We start from the raw sequence: 17780 nt of genomic DNA on the forward strand, positions 1-17780 counted from the left end.
TCTAGTCTGCCTCGACATCTGGACTGTGCCTGCTAATGGAGACGCGGCTGCTGCTCCTACAGGACGCTGGACTCGCTGGGGGTGGCTCATAGCCCGCAATTCCGAAAGGTACCCATCCAATTGTCCCGCCCCAAGCATGCCACTCTCGTCGGCTATCGCGAAACATCCCGCCCGCCATGTCTGACGGCGGCCCTGGGCACCTCCAGCCGCCGTCTCTCTCTGCCCACGACGTGTCGCCGCTGATGGGCTCGCTCTCTAATGTGCTCGCAGGAACTTCTCACCACGCCGGCCACAGGTTGCCCACCATTCAGCCTGCATCGCCGCCGAACAAAGGCGCGCCGCACGCTTCCACGACGCCCCCGCGCCCTGCCTTCTTTTCCGTAGCCAGGGGCCACCCACATGCGACTGCCATTGCCAGCTCTGGCTCCTCGACTACCGAATCCTTCTCCGAGTTGACGTCGTCGTCGTCACGGGACTCGCTTCCCAATCCCCCCGGGCGCAACGCCCCTACCACGCCCCAGAAACAGGCGCGCACCACCAGGCGGAAACACTCGAACAAGTCCACGGGCCGATGGAGTAGGGGAGGCGGCTCGTCAGATGATACCGGCTCCGACCGCAAACCGCCCACTTCGCAGCCCGTAGAGCCCGCGCAGAGCGCTGCTCGCTCACCCCCGACTGCGTCCAAGACGCGCCAGCACCCCTCTATTGCTACCAACACCGCCGCGACGAGCCAGCCGCGATTCATGGCAACAACCTTTGGCGGTCCTTCGGGTGATACGCGACGGGGAGTCGTCTCTCCTCGCCCTAAGGGACGCGGTATGACGCAGCCACACCTTATACACATGTCATGTCTGACTGGCCTATGCAGAAGCGAAGAACACCCTCTGCCGCAATGTCACCATCTACGGACACTGCCGGTACGAAAACAGTAAGTGCTGCTGGCCGCACCTGCCGAATCCTGTGGTGACCCTGTCTAGCCTGCCCCTACATCCACGACACCCTCAAGCTGGGCCAGAACGAAAACGCCAAAAAGAGGTTTAATGTCGACTCTCCTTCCTTCACGCCTCTGCAGGCGAGCACCAATGGATCTGTGACCCCGTCTTCTCGCAGTGCCGCTATCTCGCCCAAGGCGGCCAATGCTGCCGTCTTCACTCCCAAATCGCAACGCTCCGGTGAGTCCTGAGCATTCGCAAATGACTTCTACATGCATGCTGATCGTCTCAGCCGTCACCACCCCACATATGCACGCGAAAGAACCCGCCATTGATTGGAATTCACATGACTTCCAAGATTTTGTCCCGCAGTCTTTTGAGGGTCAGCAGATGGTGCGTGGCTTTACTTGATATATCTGTCTTGAATTCGTGACCTTGGTGCACGTTCTTACATCCAGTTCCCGACTCACAACGCCCTAGGTGGACCCTAATGTGGGCTACGATCCTTTCAGCACACCGTCCAGCATTTCTACCCTGGCAGGTGCAACCCACCAAGCTGCTACCATCAACCCGTATGCACAAGATGCTTCGACGACGTATTTCCAGAACGCCAACGCGTTTCAAACTCCAGCATACCATCTGTACTGGCCGGTAGGGCCTCAGCCGACGGGTCTACTTGCTTACCAGCGTACTGCACATGATTTCTTCATACCTGACGCTCTTCGGGAAGAGTTGCAAAAGAAGGCGGATATTGCACGTCAGGTCGCACCGAATAGTACTTTGCCGGTCATTGAGCAGTTTCACTCCTTGTTTTGTTTAGACATGTCACCCCAGAAGAACACGGCTCCATTTGGGTACGCCAGCTGGATCTACAAAGCTGTGTCAAGCAAAGATGGCAAGACGTATGCGCTACGCCGTCTGGAAAACTTCCGCCTTACAAGCGAGACTGCAATTCGCTCCGCCCAGCCATGGAAACGCGTTTTGAACGGCAATGTGGTTACAATCCACGAAGCGTTCACTACTCGAGCTTTTGGCGATAGTTCTCTAATCTTAGTCACGGACTACCATCCAAATTCGAAGTCACTTGCTGATGAGCATTTCAAGCCGGTGCAGCGTTTCCACGGGAGGCAACCTGCATCGTCGCACGTACCGGAGCAAGTGTTATGGGGCTACATTGTTCAAATTGCATCGGCTTTAAAGGCCATACACGGTTCGGGTCTCGCAGCGCGCCTCATCACACCTTCGAAAATACTGTTGACGTCAAAGAACCGGATACGACTCAACGCATGCAGTATTATGGACATAGTCCAGTTTGACAATGCGCGTCCCGTGCCCGAACTGCAAGCAGACGACCTTGTTCAGCTAGGACGACTAATACTTTGCATCGCGAACAACAACGCCACAGCCCACTTGCAGATGCAAAAGTCGATGGACTATATCACTAGAAGTTATACAGCCCGTCTCAAGGAGTGCGTGCAATGGCTGCTCAACCCTCAACCAGCACCAGGAGCACCATCGTCCCCTACAACACCGGCGCCGATGCAGAAAGACATTGACACGTTCCTGGGAGGTATTGCCGACCAATTTGCATCGGTCTTCGACAGCGAGCTACATGCCCAGGACACGCTTACAGTGAACCTCGGAAAAGAGTTGGAATCGTCGAGACTGGTCCGTCTGCTGGTCAAGCTCAATATGATCAACGAGCGACCCGAGCTAGACGCTTCTCAAAACATGCCCGGCAACAGCGGCGCAAACCCGTCTTCGGTATGGGCAGAAACTGGAGAGCGCTACTACCTCAAGCTGTTCCGCGACTACGTCTTCCACCAAGTAGACGCCAACGGACACCCAGTCACCGACCTCGCGCACGTCCTCGACTGCTTGAACAAGCTCGACGCCGGGACCGACGAGAAGATACCGCTCGTCAGCCGCGACGAGCAAAACGTGCTGATAGTGAGCTACCGCGAAGTAAAGCGGGCACTAGAATCAGCATTTCAGGACCTGGTCCGGGCGGGACGTGTTTCGGGGAAATAGGATTCCTCAACCCCCAGTCCACCCGGCTAGCAGCATCGTTATGGATGGACGGAAGAAAAAGGGTTTCTCATTAAAGGGGCTGCGGCGAGACTTGGGTCGCAGAAGGACACAGACGACGCGAATGTGATTGTTGTTTGTGAGAAAGACACGATTGGATGGACGAATGAATTGGAATGGGTTGGAGAGGGGCTGTTGGAGATGCTTGCATGAGTTGCGTATTACTGTTGTATCGAAGGAAAACGAGATGGGGATAGTAGGGATTAGAGGAAACACGTATTATTCATAGCACAATGAAAACGCAATTCTAGCTTCACATCACATCTGTTTGTAAGAGTCACTTCCATCATCCAGTAGTTCAGATATATACAGCAGACGACATATTATTATACTGGCGTACAAAGGCCTTGTCAAGACTTTGATCTTTTTGTTTTCTCCGCGCCGCAAAGCCTGGGACCATCTATATAGAGGCAAAAGAGATGACACTCGTACAAGATAAAAAAGCTAGAAGCTAAGAAAAACGAATGAAGAAAGTTGATGAAGCAGACAAGTGAAGTCGCAAATCACTACAAAATGAGTAGGTGAAAACAAGAAAAGAAAGAAAGATGAAGAGAGAGAAAAACAGCATACAGAAGATCTGATCTGTACACATGCATGCCCACCAAATATAACCCACCAGGTGAGCGGTACTCCTCATTACCCACGAGTCTGTCTGTCCTTTCGCCAGCTCTGGACATTAGACCCGCTTATGTGTCCGACAGGAAGAGCCGTCTATTGACTCTTCTTCGCGCCCCCCTTCCTAGGCAAACCCGCCTTCCTCCTCGCCTCGCGATCCCCCTCCGCGAGCCACTGACTCGCCTTGACCATCTGCACAACGTTTATCCACTGCTTGACCGCCATAAAGGGAGCGGATGTAAGCATGCAGATCCAGGGCACAGTCGAGTCCATCTTGTTGGCACGAGCCATCTCCATGGCCGCGGCGGAGAAGGGGCTAGCGAAGAACATGGAGGGTTTGGGAGCGGCGGGCGAGCCGGGCTGGATGGACGAGGGGTTGTTGAGGTCGGAGAAGAGGGTCGGGGAGAGGAGGGGCGAGCTGAAGGAGAGGAGGTAGAGGGCTATGAAGAAGATTTCGTTCATGGCGCAGAGGGTGAAGAGGACTTTCTGTTGGGGGGGTTGTTAGCATATGTCTTTGTTGACTGTGCTACACACGCGATTCCAGTTGAAAGTAACGTACGTTATTGGAGTAGTACTGCTTCAACAACCAACTCCTGCTCTCGTTCACGTTCTTGTGGCTCTGGCCGCTGCCGCCCATGCTCAGCGTCGCGTACATGTGCATGTAGTGGCTAGCCAAGTCGAGGGAGATGAGGCCCTGGAAGACGATGCTGAAGCGCGGAAACGCTTGCGCCAAGAAAACGAGCAGACACGTTGTTGTACACCTGTCCGTCACCATGTCGAGCACAGCTCCAAACTTGGTGCTCTGTTCGTAGGCCCGCGCGGCGTAGCCGTCGAGCGCATCGAGCAGGCAGGATATGCTGTAGAGGAGGGTGCATGTGCGTGGGTGGAGGGGCATGTAGTAGAGCGAGATGAGGGCGAGGAAGACGCGCGAGTACCCTGTGGGAGTGTTAGCTCGTGTATGCTGATATGGAAAGGACGCGCCTACCGATCAAGTTTGGGATGAAGAGGAATATGTTCTCGTACGCGCCCTCCTTCTCAGCCTGTGCTGGCCGCACCGCGGCGCCGTTGCCGTTGGCTTGTGTTTGTACTGATGCCATGGTGGTCGAGATGGAGTACGATCCGTCTTCCCAATTATCCTCAATAGAGACACTCGCTATAGCTGCGAGTCTTTGTATACACGTGTACCCCGCTGCGCTGACTGCAGAGAGTGGAGGCTCGTATGCGCGCTCTGCTGATGCTCAGAGCACTAGGCAGCAGGTGCTCGTATGGGATGACGTGCAGGCGAGGTGAAGTCCAGCGCTGGGCGTGAACGGACGGAATCGTTCGGAACGGGCGTGCTTCGTGCCAACAGACGCTTTGTCGGGCTTGCAATAGCTGTTGAAGCTGTGCGGGTCCAGACCAGAAAGTTGTCGAATGAGCCGCCGATAAGCCGAGCTGATAACGAACCCTGTCGCGAATGCAGGTGCTTGGTAGTACGGCTGCCAAAAAAGTAAGACCGAGATGGACAAGAAGGCGTAGTTAGAGGTGTTGGAAGGAGCGTACGTGTCAAGAAATTGGTGGAAGCAAAAGTAGTTGTGCCTGGAAATTGAGGTACCATAAATCTGCCATGTTCGTCCGCCAGCTCCCGGTTACCCGCCTAGACCGAAAAGGGGGTGAGCTTGGCATATGAGGTCAATCGCACATCAGTTCCGTCACCGGACCAAACGGACCATGTGCGCTCATCCGCAATGGACGTTGTGAATTTATGGTTATTGTTTTCACACCATCTGCCGGGTCTTGCTGCTGACGGTAGTATCTCATGTTTCATGCAGAAAGGCAATACAACAGTGGGGAAGTCTTCATTGAGAGTCTGCTTGCGTAACGACCTACGAATAGGTCTACGTATTCGTCAACCCTGCTCATGTACTTTTCTTCATGTACCTTAAGAGGCAATGAATCGATAAATCGTGATCAGAGGTATCATTAAGCTATGTAACCGCTCCTGAAAGAACTGCCTACTCCTTGAAACCCTTGAACGACCCAGTCTTCGCAGCGATCTTCTTCGACTTAGCCTTCTGGTGAGCTTGCTTCTCCTTCGCTTTGCCAGTACTGAGACCACGATCCGCCTTGCCCTTCTTCCATACCTTGCCTTCTGATCGGACGTCGTTCATCTCGAGCTTCTTGCGGTCTTTGCCGCTGAGCTTCTTCCCCTTCTTGGCCTTCAGGGCTGCTCCGGCAGACTGGGAAGATCCGTTTAGTGCAGCAGCACCCTTCTCTTTCTCTGCCAACTTGTCCTTCTCGGACTCGAACCATGTGCGCCTTGGCCGAGACTTGATCTCATCTTCGTGCTGGATCAGGTTCTCACCTCGCTTGAGGTCACGCTCTGTGACGCTCATGGCACGCTCCTCTTTCTCTTCGGCGAGGACCTCCTCAATCTCGCCTTCGAGATCCTTGATCTTCTTCATCCACCTGTCGGTTTCTTCTACGGGTACTTGTCGACTAACAACCTTGGCGCCTTGGTCGCGCGAAGCCTTGACGGCCTGCTTGACAACTTTGCGGTCAGGTTCTGCGGCAAGCGTACAGGCACGACCACTTCGTCCTGCACGAGCGGTACGACCAACACGATGCATGTAGATATCGTGACTTTGCGGTGCTTCGTAGTTGATGACTACCGCGACGTTCTTGATATCAAGACCACGCGAGGCGACATCGGTAGCCAATAAGTAGGCGGACTTGCCTGATCGGAAAGCCTCCACGGATTGAATACGCTATGACTGTTAGTATTGTACCAAACGTCAAATGTTATTGAGTTGCTTACTTGCTCTTGGCTCATGTTACCATGGAGCTCACTAGCCTTGAGCCCACAGAGAGCGAATACAACGCGCACCCTATGCGCTTCCTTCTTTTGCCTGAAGAAGATGATGACCTTCTCTGTGTAGATCTTTTCACAGATGTACATCAAATACGCAAGCCTTTTATCTTCCTTGCCCTGCCTCAATCGCACGAACTCTTGCGTCAGACCTGCTACAGTGTGCTTCTTCGCATCAACCATCAGACGTACGGGCTTGTCCATACCGATACGGATAAGCTTGTCGACTGAGCTCGTCATGGTAGCAGAGAACAGCATAGTCTGTCGTGATTTCGGAATAGTCGTCAGAATCTCGTTCAGTTGGGTCTCGAAACCCTCTTCGAGCATACGATCGGCTTCATCGAGAACAAGAATCTCGAGATGTTCAACCTGGAAGGCAGCTGTGTTGTGCATGTGATCGATGAAACGACCAGGCGTCGCAATCACAACATCCGGTCTGGTCTTCAGCACAGCCTCTTGGTCGCGCGTTGAGAAACCACCAGCCATCAGTGCGAAGGTAATGTCGGTGAAGGAGGCAAGTTTGGTCGCGACGTTGAAACATTGTACCGCCAACTCACGAGTAGGCATGAAGATGGCGACACGAGTGGTTGGAACCTTCTTTGGTCGGTAGAGCAGACGTTCGAGGATAGGAATGAGGAAAGCGGCCGTTTTACCGGAACCGGTCTCAGCTCCTCCCACGACGTCCTTGCCTTGCATCGCAATCGGAACTGCTTTGTTCTGGATAGGCGTGGGCTCGGTGAAGCCAACAGATGCCAAACCTCGTAAAATGGGTCGTGAAAGCGACATGGCTTGGAAAGAGCCAGTACCTCCTTTGGCCCCCTTCTTCTTCTTGATCTGCACGCTGTCTTCGGGCGCGAAGAAAGCGGCTGCCTTCTTCGCCTCGACGGCGTCCTCTTCCTCGCTCTGATCTTCATGGTCTGTTTCGGCGCCCTCAAGGTCCATGGGATGTGGTACATGCGGTACTTCTGCTTCTTCGTCCGAGTCGCCCTCCTCTTCACTTCCACTACCCTCAGCCCCTGAAGCATCCTCCTCGTCCTCCTCATCTTCCTCTGAGTCGCTTGCTGCGCCCATGCCGAACCCGTCTTCAGCCATGAGCTCGTCGTCCTCGCCGAAGCCCTCAAAGTCGCCGTTGACAGAAGCCTCGGGCGACTCCGTTTCTATGACTGCTTGTGCGCTCTTCTTGTTCCGTCTCCGCTCGATAATGTCGTCGACATCGACTGCGGTGCCCTTCTTCTGCGACTCCTGCGCCACTGTGCCATTGTCGTTGCCCCAGCCGTCAAACTCCTCCACGAATCCAGTATCTATGTCTCCGACCGCAAACTCGAAGTCGCTGGCAATGTCGTCATTCTGTTCGACATCTTCGGTCGGTTCTGGCATCGCATCTTCTTCGATTTCAGGAGCGGGCTCGGCTCCTTTCTTTCCCTTCTTCTTGTCCTTTTTCGCTTTCTTCGACGCGACCTCTTTCGGCTTAACGTTCAGATCTGGGTCTTCGGTGTATTTCCTCTTCTTTCCAGCGCCAGCTAGTTTAGCCGTTGCTGCAGCGTCGTCGGCTCCTCCGTCGTCAGATACATCCTCGTGGTCGGAGATGGTGAAAATGAAGTCGTCGTCCTTAGGCGCCATGATTGTCGTGTGACGATACCTCGTGTACTGGGGTAATTGCAGAGATAGTTGAGCGTTCTGCGTTTGCAAGCGTCGCAAAAAAAGTTCGGGCTCGGGGGATCTGTGCTCAGCGCACCCCTGCAGCCTAAAAGTGGGGTCGCTGCAGCCCTCGCGACTGCGGACAGCTTGGATCTCCGAGTCGTGGCAAACATCACTCGGACGTCTACATCATCTCAGATTCTACTCAGTAATCAACATTTAGTGGTGTGTATGCAGCAAGATGCACACAAAATCTAGCCACCAAGATGCTCGCTAGCGCGTTGGTAGCGCGTTGACAGCCTACCAGGCATCAGAGACGTTTGCGACAAACGAACATGGTCCAATGACGACTGACGAAATGCGCCAATGGATGACACCAGGTCTCACACTGAGTCCGCTCTCTCATGTGATATTGTATATGTCCTGATATAATACTGCTTACTACTTCTGCTAGCCTTATCCAATGGGATATCTAGGTATAGGCTGAGCAACATACCCATCTGTCTGGCTCAAGCGTCCACGGTACATAGATGCCAAGTTACAAATCTCAGGCTACAATCTTCCTACTAAACGGCTGAGAAGTTTACCGTGAGTCACTGCCTGCCAATTGAAGCCAGGCATCCACAGCGCCTTCCGGTTGCATACCGCCAACCGACGTCAGCTGCAGCCTCAGCCTGATATAACTAGCCTTGTCAGTCACGATTCGGTTGAGGCTCCTTCTATACCACGCTTTTCACTCATCGATCTACTTTACTTTGTCGCCGAATCACCACTAATCAACACCGTACCACCACACTCACTGACCACCTCACTCCACCATGCGTCGAGTGCCACGAGTCGCAGCCTCACCCACCCCAACCACCCGAGTCCTCCGCTCGCAGACTAAACAAGCAGCCTCAGAAGCCCACGCCACCAAGATCACCAAGCCCAGCAGGAAGCGTCGCCCACGTGCAGATCCCTGGGCGAAGAAGCGCAAGCCAAACCCCAACCCCAGGCCGCGCAAGCCTCCGCCCACCCACTTCACATGCCGCATCTGCATCGAAGAGCAACCCACGGATGAGTTCGTCAAATGGGTACCACCGAAGCGCGGCCGCTGGCAGCAACACCTAGACGTCCCCTTCAACTGCATCGCCCACCTAGCCCGGAACCCCAGCAAACGGAAAATCGACCCCGTCTGCAAAACATGCATAGGCAACTTCCTTTCCGCAAAGATGGACACGCTCGGCGTACGCCAACTCGGCGCCGGCTGTCTAGAACCCGGTTGCACGGAGCCCTGGGACCACCACTTCATCCTGCGCTACATGCCTCCCGGCTCAGCGCTCGAGAAGTTCAACATGGAGATGCTGGAAGTGTGGAAAGAAACTGCGAGTCCCAAGCCGATGACCTGTCTCTCACCTACATGTACTGCGATCGGTCTGCCAGATGCGACGGCGGCTGGATACCCGCAGGTTGCGTGCAACGACTGTTCTTTCCGGTCTTGCGCCCAGTGTCTTGTCCCGTGGCACAAGGACGTTACGTGTGCGGAGTATGCAGCGAAGCATGTGGATGAGAAGATGAGTGATGCCGAAAAGGAGACCCTCAAGCTTATGCAGGGTAAAGATGGAAAGAGGTGTCCGAATTGCCAGTTGGTTATCGAGAAGGATGGTGGATGTGATAGCATGGTAAGACCCCATCTTCCACTTCCAGAATACTTTGCTAATCTTACGATCAGTTCTGCGTTGGCTGCCACAAATACTTCAACTGGGCAAGTGCCGCTTCAGCGTTGACTGGCGCTAAGAAAGCCGAAGCTCCTTACATCCGCGACATGCCGTACTGGCTTCACGATGGTATGGTCGTGTGCGAAATGGACGGTATCAATGGACTGGACGGTACTACTGGCGCGGTTGCTGCGGCGTCGGACAGCATGGTAGAGGGATGATGTGTGGTATTGGACTGGCGAGGTTATGACTGTTATGATCACGAAGGAATATGCATTATTAACATGTTATGCACTTGCGACATGGGTCCCGGCATGGAGTGGATTGGGTTTGGACATGTGCTGTTAATGTCCGACAGGGTTTTATAGAAGAACTTCAGCACATCACAATCTCTCATACACAACGATGCCATCGATGGATCTGCCAGAGCACTTAGGCCCCAAATGGTGTAGATTTTTGGTTGTACAGAGTTTGCGTATTAGTTACAGAATCCCAGCTCGCAGCCACGAGTTTCCTCTCTTTCCCGGTGTTTGTAAAGCAAATTGATCGCTCCCCCTCGCTCTCTGTGACTCCAAGTCGCGGGGACGAATACCACCTGTCCCGCTCGTCGTGAAACGCCGTGTGAATGCATTTTGAACGCCAACCAACGCCAACTGCAGAATGGGGGAGGTGATGCATTATGGTAAAAGTGGGTGATCAAACCTTCTTGTAGTGTTTTTGTGACAGCGCTCTGCGGCGGTCTTTTCCTACTTTTTTTTTTCTGGTTTTGTTTGTTAGAGGCCCTCGGATGTACGGATACGCACCTGCACCTGATGCGGCGTCGGATCGCAAGTCCGGAGGCGTCTCTAGTCGATCGATAAAGACCTGTGTAATCAGGCAGGCAGGTTGCTAACGAGCCGTACCTTTGTCGGCGCGTGAGGAAGCAGCCGGAACTGAAGAGAAGAAGAATGTCAGAAACCCCAAGAATATCAAGTGAATGATGGAGAGTATGGAAAAAGCGAACATGTGCTAGCTTAGCTGAAAGCGAACTTATGCTGCCGCTGGAGTAGCGACTCCATTGGTAGCCAGTTCGGCCTGTCGACGCTTTGCTGCCGAATGCTCGCTGTCCTGTATTAGCACAATCGTCAGCATAATGGCGTATGATTACTCTCGGGACGCGGGTGAGCGTCGAGAGGATTTAGTTAGGCGTGAGTCACGCACGTCAATGCCTGTATCGGCGAAGTGGCGCTTAGCACTTTTCGCGTCCTTCTTCTTTTTGTCTTTGCTAGGCTTCTTCGGTCGGGTCTCTCCTTCGACGAAGACATCATCGGGAAGCGCAGTGCTGACAAGTTAGCGATTGCCACAAGCATTGACAGATGGTATACTTACTTGCGTGTATGGACCACCTTGACCGACATCACTTTATCATCGTAAAGGTCGGAGTCGGTGATGTAGCTCCGGAATTGGCTCACTGGGTAGGAGATGTCGAGCGACTTGGTAGCATCTACACGTCGAGTTAGCTGTGCTATGTGATACATAACTTAGTATACGAACCTGGAGGCAAAGTAAGACCAATGTAGAAGGTCGTAGTGTAAATGATATGCTGCTCGCCATTCGCTGGCTCAGTACCCTCAGCAGGAACTTCGGATGCCGGAATCATGTACTCGAGAGAACCCTGCGTGACCTCATGGAACTGATCGTCTTTGCAGCGGTGGAAGCGTTCAAAGTAGTGAATGTACGGGCGGGCGGTGTCGATGCCCGTTTGTCCATCGTCGATGCCTTTGACGATATGACGGATTTTCGACTGTACCAGTCCGGAGAAGGTCGAGTTGGCTTCCTTAGTCCGACTCGCGGCAACGACACTGAGGTAGTATTTGTGGTCTTTGGTAAAGAAGGAGTGGCGCTCGAAGAGTGAATCCCAGTCCTTGGTGCCCGAGAAGATATGCTGTAGGATCTTGTCCGCTCGCCCGAACTCCTCCTTCATGATTCGCAGCGTCGATGGCATCACCGTATGTGTAGCGCACATGGAAGGAAAGGCGGGTGTAATGATGGGCATGAGGTGGGCGCGATCGCCGCCGTAGACCTGGGGATTCCACACCCGGAGACCCAAGTCGCCCTCTTCGATGTGCTTTAGCATAACAGGTCGCGGCCAGGTCCATTTGTACATCAAGCTGAAGAACTTGGAAACGATAGTAGCGCCGTTGGCCATGGGATACAGCTGGCAGATGCGCGCAACCATGATAGCCCACGCAACTCCGCCAGGATATCCGAAGACTGCACCATAGATGCCGCGGCGGTTTGACCAGAGTTTGATGGCCCTCAGCGCGTGCCGAAAGCTGACCTTTTGCGGCACCGCATCCAAGAGTTCGTTGGTGACTCGTGTGCCGTTCACACTCCGTGTTGCCGACTCGCCGAGACCTTCCAGATCCTTCTTCTCGATCGTCTCCATTGTTCTTGGTATCGACGATCTCTTCGGCAAGGACGCGAATAGCAGATCTATGCTCACACCGCGATATTCCATCTTGATAATGGGGACAAAGGCATCTTCGACGGGCACGAATTCGGTGATGTCTTCGGCCTTGGACATCTCTCGGAAGGTCGGAGGGAAGTTTTTGAAGAATTCGTCGATGGTCACGAACTTGGGCGCGACAACGAGTGTATCGATATCCGACGTGGGACCGTGGACGCCGAGAGCGTAACTACCGAAGGTGAAGATCTTGCCGCCGGCGGCATCGAGGACAGGCTGCTGCACACCCTTCTGTTTGCCGACGCGACGGACAAACTCTTCGACGACCTTCTGGATGTGATCGATGACCTCCTCTCTGCGAAGATTAGCTTGGCGCGACTACGTGTTCAGGGAGCGCCGTACCTCCTGCGGTTGCCCTCGGGAGTCTCGAAGACATTCTCAGTCTTCAGCGTCTCGATGAGTTTGTCGTTTAGCCGGATATCGTGTTCAGTTGGTGCGGCCTCTGATATGGCGCTGGTGACTCCAAACTGCCGGGTGGGCTTCTTCTGGCCGTCCATGGTGGAGGGTGAGAGAATCGGGGTTGAAAGAGTCGCGCGACTTCGGGGGTGCTGCGGCGAGCTGGCGCGGAAGAAGTCGCAATCGGGCGCGTGTCGGGGTGGATTGTCGTGAGAGACGGCTGGGAAATGAGTGTAATAAGAGATTCAGCGCTCCCACATGGCGACGCGACCTTTCCCGAGTTGAAGTCTGGAAAGTGAATGCACAGCAATCAGAAGTCGAGGATGCATCCGTCTTGCGAGGCGCCCGTTGCCAAGGCGCTAGAGCGCCACTGTGGCTCAACCTGGAAGCGGCGGCATTCACCCGTCGCCATCGCAACGTTGGCAAACCTTGCCAACTCAACACCACCATCGCCTAACATGGCGAGACAATTACCCTTGCATCTCTCCCACAAGAGTGCACTAGTGCTATTGCCTCCCGCTAATATCGCTGCACCTATCGAAGGCGTCCGACGCACGCACGACAAGAACTTCGAGCGATGGCCTGCGCATATAAACCTGCTATACCCTTTCCTATCGTCACCTTCTGAAACTAGCGGGCAAGGCGAGGACTCGCACTCGTCTCTCAAGCCTGACATACGTGTCCGTATCGCAAGAGCCGTTCAAGACATACGATCATTCCACATAACGCTCAATGCGGATCCACCCGGGTTCTTCAGCCACGGCAAAGGGGGCAGCAAAACAGTCTGGCTAGGTCCTACTACAGACAATGTCCAACGGCTTCAAGCAGTTCTGCAACAGGAATTTGCTGAAGTAAATGCAGATCGGCGGCCCTTCGTTCCTCACCTTTCTGTAGGACAGGTGAAGAGTGAGGTCTGCCTGGATGAACTCCGCACACTGATTAGAAAGAGAATAGCGGAATATCTGGATCACAGCCCAAATGATGAAGTCATGCCTGCAGCTTTGGACTGGCATGTTGATCAAGTATGTGTTATTCAACGTAATACCTACAATGATCGTTTCAAGGTAGTCGAGACTATCAAGCTGGGAAAGCAGTAGCATCGTTTGCGAGATCAGTTCTTCGAAAAGAACTCCCGCATTTGGTCATCCAACCATTTCACGTCTTCGGTCGACTGCCCTGGTCCGCCGGCCCTAAGTTGCTTGTCAGCTTCAAGTGTTCGATACATCCGGAGATACAAACCTACCAGTGGCCCCAGATAGATGGAAAAACCCTCAATGTTCCCACGCCTGGCTTCATGTTTTGAACCTCGATCTCTGAATCTTCTGGTGGGAAATAAAGATCTGTCTTCGATGGCAGGACAAGTGTCTTCGCTTTGATACCCTTCATCGCTTTCTCAAAATCGCCATTATACGGTTCTTGCTGCGAGCAGTCACCAGCTTGCCATGTATGCGCCATGACCAGCATATTCTCTGGGTCTTTCGAGAGCGCCCAAGCTTCCCAGAAGTTGACAAGAAAGTCGTCCAGATTCTTGAATCCAAGCGTGGGTGCTGTCTCATACAGCTTCTCACGATAGAATGCTTGTGAGAAGCCCCAGCCAGCATAAACGCGTCCAAGAGCCTTCAATCCGACCTCTCGGTTCGAGGATGCGAATTGCTCTGTCTTGCCTTGAGCAGCTAGAAGACTCGGCTTCGCAACTCCGGCTGAACTTGTTCCTATTGCAGCGTACAAGGCGCTCTTGACGCCTTCTAGGAAGACCTGGTTATGCAAGCTCGTCTTTGCACTTCCACAGAACGGTACCGCGAGGTCCATAAAGTCGGGGAACTGCGTAGCCCACTGGTACGTCTGTCCTGCACCCATGGACCAACCAAGGACTGCATGAGCATGCTTCACACCAAGATGTTTAGTGACGAGCTCATGCTGCGCTCTCACGTTGTCGTAAAACAGTACTTCTGGAAACGGGCGCAAATCTGGCATGTTGGATGGCGAAGACGACTGGCCATTGCCGAATAAAGCAGGCATGATGATGTAGTATTCAGAAGGGTTGAGTGTCTTGTCTGAGCCCGTCAGCCAGATATTGTCGGATATCGCTACATCATCGTATTAGCAGCTGCCCAGTAACGAGTGCCTGGGGTTACGCATACTCCCAGAATACCATGTTGGGTATATGATAGCAGGTAGCGATGGATCACCTAGGGTCTTGTAGGCGATGAAAGCGTCTGGAATCTCTCCACCCGACTTTAGCTTGAAATCGCCCAACTTGTAGGTTTGATAATCATCGTTGGAAGACATGGTGGTATTTGAATGAAAAGACTATGGCGGGATTTTGGACAGCTACGAGAGTATGAACTTCAAACAGATATCACCATCGAAAGACGTACGTCCACAGTCACGCTATCTATCTATCATCACCATGCCCCTCAGTTTCAGCTTCCGTGGTAGACCCTGCCACTAAGCTCTGGCGTGGTTATCGTTCATGGCGGGGTAGCTGAGAGATATGGTGGGGTACATGACGTTGACAAACCCGTCCCTTGCGGCAAATCGCCGTGTGTACCCGTCAGAATGGCCATGGCCAAACCTTCTATACGGGCCAGAAACATATATGTTCTAGTAGCCTCGAACAGATAAAACTACTTGGTCTCAAGCGACCTACCAAGACCCGTACAATGGCCGCTCAAAGAGTCTCGGTGGGCGTTCCGCGGCCGCCCTTGTGCAAGTATAGGCTCGGAATTATATCCGCTATTTGCCGTGGAGCACTATTTTGCGCGATTGATCATCTTTTACTAAACGGCAGTTGCACCCATACCTAGGTATCGATATAAAGACATCGTTCCCGTGATCATCAGTATAGCACAATTTTCACCTGAATTCCAACATCCAAACCACAGACCACACCATGGCAACCGGACGAGCAGATGCCGAAAAGGAAATAAAACGCAACCCGCACGGCGACTTCAAAGCCGTCGAAGCCTCGCGCCCACCCTTCGACACAAGCTCTTCCTTCCACTACACGCAAACCCCGAAACCCAACTGGCAACCCGGTTCCGGTCCCAACGATCCCTCGAGCTTGCAAAAGGCGCACCGCTCCATCAACCCCTACGAAGAAGGCCGACCCGTAGTCCACAACTACAAGCTGCTCATCTCCGCCATTGTCCCCCGCCCAATCGGCTTCGTCTCAACAATCAGCGCAGATGGAAAAAGCACGAACCTCGCTCCCTTCAGCTACTTCAACCTCGTGAACCACGACCCACCCATGTTCGTCCTTGGGTTCGCGGGTGGCATGGACAAGGCCAAGGACACGCTGAAGAACCTGGTTGATACCAAGGAAGCTGTTATCAACATCATCTCGGAGGAGTACGTCGAGGCGGCGAATTACACGAGCATCAATGCGCCGGCTGATGTGAGTGAATGGGCGTTTAGCGGGCTGCATGCCGAGAAGAGTAATTTTGTCAAGCCGGATCGTGTCAAGGAGGCCGTGTTTAGTATTGAGGGAAAGCTGGTGAATACCGTGGAATGGACGAGTAAGAATCCTGCTACGCCGGATAAGAAGACGGGTGTTACTGCGTTTGTGGAGGGTGTCAACTTTTGGGTTAGGGAGGATGCTGTTGATGAGCAGGGTGTGCTTGTTGATCCTGCTGTGAGTATTGAGTGTGAAGATTGTGGGTGTTGAAAGTTGCTAATGCTGGATAGGTTCTCAAGCCGATATCTAGGCTGGGTGGTATCACGTATGCGAGGTCGACGCAGGCGTTTGAGCTGCCGAGACCGGATTACGAGGAGGTTACTAAGGATCCTGAGGTTGCGAAGTTGGCGCAGCCGAAGGGCGAAGGTCAATAGGGAGTCTTGTCAAGGCCGCGGGCAACAGACATGTACTGTGTGCATGGAAAGAGGGAGGCGCATAGATCCAAAGGTATAGACGAGTAAATACATGGCCAATACAAGAAGACATCACTCAATGGGAATAGCGTTCTGTCGTTCGCAGCTCATAACTGTGCAGAAAAGAAGCAAAGGTATCATAACTAAAACTCGTCTACAAATTCGGATGTCGTTCCGCCTCACGTGGAAATCTCATCCCTAGCCAAGGGCAGCCCAATGAAGAAACTTAAACGACCTGCCCTGTAAATCCTACTCCTCTAATCCAACTTCAACCTTTCGTCCCAACGCTTACAAGGCCATGACACCGGCGAATGCGGCAGCAAAGCCAGCGCCCATCACGCCAACCACGTTGGCCATAGCGGCACCGGTTCCGGTCGCAGACGCACTCGCACCTGTCGCGGACGCACCACTGGCACCCGCTCCAGTGGTAGTAGCAAGAGTGCCGTTCTCGCCGAGAATAGCCTGGTTGACCAGCCTCTGGACCTCCTGATTGTACTTGTCGTAGTAGCTCTTCACATCGCTGGGGAGCGCGCTGTACCAAGCCGGTGTCTCAGAGAGGGTCTCGAGCGCGCCGACTTCCGTGACGCCGCTAGGAATCGAGTATGAAGCAGTCGCAACGAAGGATTTGAGACCATCATGGGCAGATTTGGCGGCAGCGAGGTTGGAGGCTTGGGTGAGGGATGCGAGGCCCGTCTCGACTACGTTCAACACGGACGAAGCGTAACCGTCGATCTTAATATCGTGGATCAGCATTGATTACACAACAAGGTAATGGGTGGGTAGACTGGAACATACATCGGTGAGAATGTTGAGGTTGGTGGGGAACGGTGTGGTGATGATAGCGAACTCTGCGACAGCAGTGCCAGCAACGGCAGTGAGGAGAGCGAGGTTCTTGAACTGCATCGTAACGGTAATCGCGAAAGTTGTGGAGAACGTTGGTAAAGAACAGGTGAACAGTGCCGTCTAAAGTTGAAACTAGATCGAAGAATGACAGAAATAACGATTGACAGAAGCAAGAGCGAGGACCTAGGAGCAAAGACGCGTGGGAGAGCAGGCAGCATCCACTTTATGTATACTTGAATTTGTGCATCAACATCCGAACGCGTATACTCCGCCACGAAACTCGGCTCCAGCGCATGGGTAATAATGTCGTGTCAGCCCGTCATCTTCGCTGTCTTGCGCCATGCGTA

At 53.4% G+C, this 17780-nt stretch overlaps 9 protein-coding genes across 9 annotated transcripts; 4 read left to right on the forward strand and 5 right to left on the reverse strand.

Annotated features, from left to right (window-relative positions):
• Nucleotides 1-176: 176 nt before the first annotated feature.
• On the forward strand, nt 177-2963 carry PAN3 (PAB-dependent poly(A)-specific ribonuclease subunit 3; the record flags this gene model as incomplete). The annotated part of the gene is made up of 5 exons (XM_051469231.1): nt 177-816; nt 869-928; nt 978-1172; nt 1225-1325; nt 1413-2963. 5 exons carry the CDS (start codon nt 177-179, stop codon nt 2961-2963), a joined length of 2547 nt encoding a protein of 848 aa, XP_051327446.1.
• A 768-nt stretch (nt 2964-3731) lies between these two features.
• J4E85_004982 (uncharacterized protein) lies at nt 3732-4732 on the reverse strand (the record flags this gene model as incomplete). The annotated part of the gene is made up of 3 exons (XM_051469232.1): nt 3732-4121; nt 4195-4571; nt 4621-4732. 3 exons carry the CDS (start codon nt 4730-4732, stop codon nt 3732-3734), a joined length of 879 nt encoding a protein of 292 aa, XP_051327447.1.
• An 897-nt stretch (nt 4733-5629) lies between these two features.
• Nucleotides 5630-8103, reverse strand: DRS1 (nucleolar DEAD-box protein required for synthesis of 60S ribosomal subunit; the record flags this gene model as incomplete). Its single annotated transcript, XM_051469233.1, has 2 exons — nt 5630-6382; nt 6433-8103. The coding sequence occupies 2 exons, from the start codon at nt 8101-8103 to the stop codon at nt 5630-5632; spliced, it is 2424 nt and encodes an 807-aa protein (XP_051327448.1).
• An 836-nt stretch (nt 8104-8939) lies between these two features.
• On the forward strand, nt 8940-10039 carry J4E85_004984 (uncharacterized protein; the record flags this gene model as incomplete). Its single annotated transcript, XM_051469234.1, has 2 exons — nt 8940-9782; nt 9833-10039. 2 exons carry the CDS (start codon nt 8940-8942, stop codon nt 10037-10039), a joined length of 1050 nt encoding a protein of 349 aa, XP_051327449.1.
• A 922-nt stretch (nt 10040-10961) lies between these two features.
• J4E85_004985 (uncharacterized protein) lies at nt 10962-12821 on the reverse strand (the record flags this gene model as incomplete). Its single annotated transcript, XM_051469235.1, has 4 exons — nt 10962-11139; nt 11187-11301; nt 11352-12619; nt 12667-12821. The coding sequence occupies 4 exons, from the start codon at nt 12819-12821 to the stop codon at nt 10962-10964; spliced, it is 1716 nt and encodes a 571-aa protein (XP_051327450.1).
• A 357-nt stretch (nt 12822-13178) lies between these two features.
• On the forward strand, nt 13179-13817 carry J4E85_004986 (uncharacterized protein; the record flags this gene model as incomplete). Its single annotated transcript, XM_051469236.1, has 2 exons — nt 13179-13742; nt 13785-13817. 2 exons carry the CDS (start codon nt 13179-13181, stop codon nt 13815-13817), a joined length of 597 nt encoding a protein of 198 aa, XP_051327451.1.
• Nucleotides 13818-13831: 14 nt separating this feature from the next.
• On the reverse strand, nt 13832-15009 carry J4E85_004987 (uncharacterized protein; the record flags this gene model as incomplete). Its single annotated transcript, XM_051469237.1, has 3 exons — nt 13832-13910; nt 13964-14807; nt 14862-15009. The coding sequence occupies 3 exons, from the start codon at nt 15007-15009 to the stop codon at nt 13832-13834; spliced, it is 1071 nt and encodes a 356-aa protein (XP_051327452.1).
• A 604-nt stretch (nt 15010-15613) lies between these two features.
• J4E85_004988 (uncharacterized protein) lies at nt 15614-16551 on the forward strand (the record flags this gene model as incomplete). The annotated part of the gene is made up of 2 exons (XM_051469238.1): nt 15614-16354; nt 16408-16551. 2 exons carry the CDS (start codon nt 15614-15616, stop codon nt 16549-16551), a joined length of 885 nt encoding a protein of 294 aa, XP_051327453.1.
• Nucleotides 16552-16878: 327 nt separating this feature from the next.
• On the reverse strand, nt 16879-17493 carry J4E85_004989 (uncharacterized protein; the record flags this gene model as incomplete). The annotated part of the gene is made up of 2 exons (XM_051469239.1): nt 16879-17322; nt 17386-17493. The coding sequence occupies 2 exons, from the start codon at nt 17491-17493 to the stop codon at nt 16879-16881; spliced, it is 552 nt and encodes a 183-aa protein (XP_051327454.1).
• Between the last annotated feature and the right edge of the window lie 287 nt (nt 17494-17780).

This window comes from Alternaria conjuncta (assembly GCF_024043145.1).
Source record: "Alternaria conjuncta strain BMP 0040 chromosome Unknown scaffold_6, whole genome shotgun sequence".
NCBI lineage: Eukaryota > Fungi > Ascomycota > Dothideomycetes > Pleosporales > Pleosporaceae > Alternaria > Alternaria conjuncta.